The 6,446-nt window shown below is 41.2% G+C and overlaps 1 protein-coding gene across 4 annotated transcripts in view; it reads right to left on the bottom strand.

Annotated features, from left to right (window-relative positions):
* The window catches only part of RGS7 (regulator of G-protein signaling 7), a 600,793-nt gene that overhangs the window by 155,683 nt on the left and 438,664 nt on the right, over window positions 1-6,446 (bottom strand). For all 4 annotated transcript variants that reach the window (XM_019527608.1, XM_019527609.1, XM_019527610.1 and 1 more), the window contains exon 5: window positions 5,632-5,738. In XM_019527608.1, the coding sequence (XP_019383153.1) occupies window positions 5,632-5,738 (107 nt within the window). The remainder of the gene's footprint in view (window positions 1-5,631; window positions 5,739-6,446) is intronic.

Raw genomic sequence — 6,446 nt, 5'->3', positions numbered from 1 at the left:
GACTCTCTAGCCAATTTGAGGGTCGGTTGGTGTAATCACCCAAGTCACAGCCTCTTAATTTGTTCACTAGTATGGGGTGGGATACCGTATCAAAGGCCTTCCTGAAGTCTAAGTAAATGATATCTACCCCTACTCCTGCATCCAGGTGTTTTGTAACCTGGTCATAAAAAGAGACTAGATTAGTCAGCCATGATCTACCTGCTACGAACCCGTGCTGGTTTCCCCTCAGCATAATTTTTCCTGCTGGGCTCTCACATATATGAGCCTTAATAATCTTTTCAAAGACTTTACCAAGCATGGAGTTGAGACTAACTGGCTTGTAGTTGCTTGGATCCTCCTTCCTCCCATTCTTGAAAATAGGGACCACATTGGCCCTTTTCCAGTCCTCCAGGACCTAGCCTGTGTGCCACAAGTGCTCACGAGTGCATCCAGTTGTTCCAACTGACTGTGCACTGTCTCAGGGACAACGCTTGTTGGTCTGGCACCCTGCTGTTGTCTCTCTATGATCCCATTGTGAGACTTGTCTTGCCCCTTGTTTAGGAACACTGAAGCAAAGAACTCACTGAGGAGTTCAGTCTTGAACAGTCCTAGAAACTGGCTAACCACATCCATGCTTCAGAACTGGTGAGGGCTTTCCATCTTGAGCACCCAGAAAAGCCTGGACCTTGGCTACATGGAAGATGGCCCCATAGAGGTGAGAATACTCTCAGGGACTCTGATCAGGCAGACCAGTCTAAGCCAAGTATTGTCAGGGACTCTGAGCAGGCAGGTCAACCTTGACCAAGTACCTCAAAAACCACACCTGTACCAAGCCTCAGCTAGTGAACTCGGCCCCAGTTCATAGATTGATTCATAGACTGTAAGGGGCTGGAAGGGACCTCACAAAATCATCAGGTCCAGCCCCCCTGCACTAGGCAGGAAAGACAACTGGTTTCAGGTAACAGAGGCAATGAGCACCCTGATTTGCTGCTCAGAGTGCAGCTGGGGTCTTGGGTTTACAAGCCAGTCAATGGTTTTCCTGTGGTAGGCCTCCTGGTTTCCAACCCTGGTTTTTCACTTATTTCTGGATTTTGACTTTGGATGTTGACTTCGGATTTTTTTGCTGATTCTTTTTCCTAGCTCCTGACACCAGTTTGGCTCTGTTTTCAAGCTTTGCCCTGTAGATTACCCTTGGCATATGATCCCTGGATCCTGACCCTGCTGTGGGCTCTATTTCTGGATTTCCCTCTGGTTTTGGTAATATGGCTTCTGCGTTCTGACCCAGCCCCAGGCCCCTGATTTCCCTCAGTGGTTTAATCATTAGAACAGACTGCCTATACCCCAGTCCCTTAGAGCAAGAGGCAGCACATTTTATCATCATTTTTACTGTGTAATGACATCCATTTATTTATTTTTAACCCAAATAAAGTCTTCTAGACAGTAAATATTGTGATCCTTTTTAAAATGTACCATTGAAAACACTGTTTTAGAAAAAAACAAGCCCTTCATATGTTAAGATGTCTAAATAGGCTAAAAGGGTGTTTCCTGCAGAGAAGGGTTCTTCACTTGAAGCTCCTACAGGCTCATGAAAGTTCATATACATTAGTACTGATGGCCATACTATTTCCTGTGAGTGTTGGAGTGTTATAGCCATGATGGTCCAGGAATACATGAGAAGCAAGGTTTTATGGTAACATATTTGAATGGACCAACTAAATAGGTGCAAGCGATGTTGGACTTACTTTTGGAGATAAAATTTGTCAGATCTCTTGTTATTTCTTGGCTATATTCTAACACCATGCAATGTTACAAGGGAATGGCAATCGGGTTGGGGAAAGAGGGGGGAGGGGGAAGTGTCACAAAAGCCACTGAAGTAAAGAGATCCAGGATGGGCCCTTCCACGCTCAACCCTCTGCATACTGTGTCGTTTTCCCTATATCTGATCAGTTTGCTCTCCCACCCACTGAGGGGAAAAGCAGTGCAGGCACATTCCTGCAGTGAAGAGAGCCCTACTATGGAAGCTCTTGCTTGGGGAATGTCAAGAAGATTCATTATCTCTTAAATCTCTGCAAGTCTGGAGTTGGTCAAATGTAACCCTACTGAGTTATTAATTAAATGGTATACTTTTGCTATGTCACCTCTGAACAATCACGTTATTAGGTGAACAACTACATAACCAATCAGTGATTATGCCTTGAAGAATGATAAAGAATGAAAAGGCTTATTTATACAGCTATGTACTTTTGAAAAAAACAGGTGCACTTATAATTTTACAGCCCTCCTGGTGACAAAAGTGGCAACTGAAAAGCATAATTTTGTCTGGAAAAAGGCAATTGTAGAAATGAAATGCAAGCTTCACTAATTGTGGCCATTTATATAAAAAATCAAATTGTTTAAAACAATCAGGAAAGAATTATGCTCTCAGGAGGAAAACAGGGATCAGAACCCCTTGTAATGGATAGGAGGAAGCACAGCGTACACTCCAGCATCTAACCTATTTTCTGCAGGGTAAGTCATTGCAGTGCAGTGGGAGATGCTCTGTAGGGATGTACTTGCACTCTTCAGTGTTGGCAGTTGAAAATGTTTCCCTCTCTGCTTATTTTACAATACTGTAGAAGTTGCTGAATTTTGTCCAGCCATGGTTCTATTTCTGAGGCACCTGGGAACGGATTCTATTTCATATGTATGCACACAAAATTAGGATCAAAGTAAAATAATTTTACTTTCCTCCTAATTGAATGGGGCAGTCCCAATGCCTAAGTTAACAGCTTAAGTAACACACTGTTTTTAGATGGGTGTAATTATTTTGGTAGGCGTGTAATTTTTTTTAAATGAAATCATTATACTACTACAATGTAATGAACGTTTCACTAAAGAGAAACAAGGTGGCACCAGCCATGGTGTGTTAAAGAGCTCAGTAGCCACAGCAGAGGCACTAATGGAAATTAAGTTATTTAATTAGCAAATGTGAAATGTGGGACAAATCCACAGCTGCAATAAATTAACCCTTACTGAATATTTGCTATTGTGTGTGCGAACAAGGAAAGTCCTGAAAATTTTTACCTAGAATCCATGCTGAGTTCCCCTCTCCCCCCCATCTCTTATGGCAAAGGTTGTACAGTATTTGATGCCAAAATATCTATAAAAGACCGCACATAGGCTGTCAACAATAATATCTCTTGATGGTGACTGAAAGTAAGACTCATAGTTCAACTAACGCCAATCCATCTTGCCCTACAGTTGAATTATCATGTTATGATAGTCTCGTATTAGTCTTTTATTTCACAGATACAGGATATGAATAGTTCAGAAGTAGCAATATTATATTAGCAGTTATATCTGTGCAATAATACCTCTTCTCAAAACAACCTCCTACTTTTCCTGCTAGAATGCTATTGTTGCAGAAAATGTTAAAGCCATCTTTGTTAGACAAAATATTAACATATATATTTTTTATCCAAAAATAGATGTGTAGGGCAACAATAAAGGCACATACTATCAGCTCAGAAAGTCAAAATATGATGTGTAGTTATAATTGTTTTCTAATGTATTGTTTTTTCCCCGCTGGATTTGAATGCTCTTCTCTATCCTACTATATTCTAGGTTGGTTACTGCATGATTCCTATCACTGTAGTATCTGACTTCCTTCTCATGAAATGTTTTTTCTCCTTTTATAATATCAAATTTTAGTCTCAAATATTTGGAAGACCAGAGTGGTACACTGTGGTTCTTAACTGGTACTGCTGGGTAATATATCTTTGTATCTAACATATCTAGTAGGTTATTTTATAACTGAAATTAGATCTATCTACAACCGCATAATTGCATGCGCAACAATATTTTCCTCAAGAGGCAATATGCGAATCAATCTGCTAGTACACTATTCATTGTAGGAAGCAGTAAAGAACCAAATCCATAATTAATGTAATAGAATGCAAAATGTTTAGCTATCAATATAGATATAGATAAACAGACCTTAAACAGAAAAATATATATTAATGATATATAAAATAACTCTGGTCTTTTAACCTGTTCTGAAATACCTTTACATTTTTTTATACACAGTGGGTGTATCTACATGTGCACTTTACTGTAGGATAGCCTAATTAGCTCTGCAGTAAAATGTCACTGTCTATATATGTGCCAGTATTAGGGTGCTGTCAACTAATTAACTCCACTGTAAGATAGTACTGTCAAGGAAATAGTACCGGCAGAGTCATTAACTATGATCAAATGCACATGTGGACTGTGACCGCAGGTGTAAATTGCACCTGGTTAGCCCAGCCAGATGGGTCCAGATTCCTACCTCCTGCCAGGCCCTCTTCCACCCTTCACCACCTCCTGCAGCCCAGTGATGACCCCCTGTACTCCCTGCCAGCCCAGGCCTGCTCTGCTTCAGCTCAGATTGCTGCTGTCTGGGAGCATGTGTAGATACTGCACCCAGGAACAGCTTACTCTGGCTCACATGGCTCTGGAGTTTATTTATTTTCATTGGGCACGTCTACACAAGATGCTTACTGTGCAGTTGACTAATTAACTGCTCCGTAAATGTCTCCAAATCTGCATGCATGGCCCTATTAAGGCACACTAAACTAATAAACTCCACAGCAGGGTACGACTTGTAAATTCAAGTTCTACCCTGTTGCAGATTTTTTCATGCATTGCAGCACATGTGTAGGTGCTGACTGCCTGCCTGGGGCATAAGGCTGCCTGCTAGCTTCATCTTGCCTGTTGGCTAGCTCCACACTGAAGTACCCTCATTCCCTAGCTAACCCCTCTGCAGCATGTTGAATGCAGTCAGAGCAGCCCTGGGCAGGCAGGCTGACCCCTAGGATCCCCTGCCACTGGGGCTGGTCCCACTGGGCTCCACATGCTGTGCATAAACAAACTCCAAAGCTAATTTCTCCAGACGGCACACCTGGGAGCAAAAAACTTTGGAGCAATAGGCCCTGAAATGTATTCATATGCACTAATTGCACATGTAGACACACCCATTAATTACACACGTAGATGAACTATGAAACTATGTATTACCTTTAAAGGAGAAAATCCACATTTTTCCATGGGAAATGGAAAACCTAGATCCATGTTGATCATTCAAGATAGAAACATTTGCAATAAATGAGAACAAAATGTACTGGCTGGACACTAATGTATACACTTCCAGGAAGAGTAAATATTTCTTTACACTTCAGGGCTTATGAAGAAGTCCTAAATTCTGATGGAGCCATGTTGTGCTACTTTCCACTTACAAGAACTACAACAAATCTTTGCAGAGGAGTGCCCTAAGAGTAGGATAATATTTAGTGTAGAAAACACCAAAACTTAAGGACTTCAGTAAATGGCAATTATGTCTTGGAGTGTAACTTGTTTTTATCTATTAGACTTTTCAAAACAATGGAGTGCTTTTTATTTCAGAAATGTGTTCATGCTTTTATCATTCCATGCATATACTCACAAAGGTCATGGTAGCCTTTAATATCTTTGTGTTTAATATATATTATTTTAACATAGCCATTTTAGAAACTTCAGGTCTAAGAACTGACACAATAAACTGTGGCACTTAAAGGGGAAACTATAATTACAATAAATAACGTATTGTTAGTATCAGCCTTCATTTAACCAACTTAAGAACATATTAAGTGTACTCACTTGGAACCGATAAAAGGTGCCATCATCCTTTAGTGTTAGAACGTGATCTGAGATTGGAAAGAAATAGCCATGTGCTGCCATTAATGTCCCCAAATGTAGAGCTTCCACTGTTTGATAGGGAGGAAGAAAAGAACAAACAAACAAAAAATATTATGTTTAAATTTACAGCAAGGGATTTTTATTGCAATGGTTTTTCTTGTCTCTTTTAAGAATCATCTACCTCTAAGTGAGGGCCCCTGGAACACAGAAGCATGGCTTTTCCTGTGGAGTATAGAAATGATCCAAACAAGTCTGTTTCCCATTCCCATTTGACAGCATTTCCACTGCCTTCCTGCATAACAGCTGGCTACCTTTAGGCTCAGTAAAACTCTTAGTTGATTTAGTGCCTACGCTGAGAAATTCTGCCACTGTTTGGCCACCGTGTAGCATAACCAATCCTTTTAGAACAAATCTAGATGACACAATGTTGTGTATGTTCTCATATCTCTGCCCAGAGGTGTAACGTGATGCCCAAGTGCCCTGGGTGGCAGCAGTACACGGGCAGGACAGCATTACTGGTTGTGCTGGCACCAGCATGGTGGTAGCTAGTCTGACAGTGGAGCTTCCAGTAGTATAACTAAGAAATGAAGCAACTGGAGCAGCAGTCCTGGGCGCCAGCTTTGAAAGGGGGCCACAAAAATAGCTGCAGTCACAATGGCAGCTGATCATGCTGGTGGAATCATCATGGTGGTAGCTTATGCTGGCCCCCGCAAGGGTAGCTGCCCAACTACACCTCTGGCACTCAAAATGTTTGGAAGTTTCAAAATGTTTTGATT

The sequence above is a fragment of the Gavialis gangeticus genome, unplaced genomic scaffold, assembly GCF_001723915.1.
Source record: "Gavialis gangeticus isolate Ggan-Ray unplaced genomic scaffold, GavGan_comp1, whole genome shotgun sequence".
NCBI lineage: Eukaryota > Metazoa > Chordata > Crocodylia > Gavialidae > Gavialis > Gavialis gangeticus.
The sequence above is the reverse complement of the archived record's forward strand: the minus strand, read 5'-3'. Positions and strand labels throughout refer to the sequence as shown.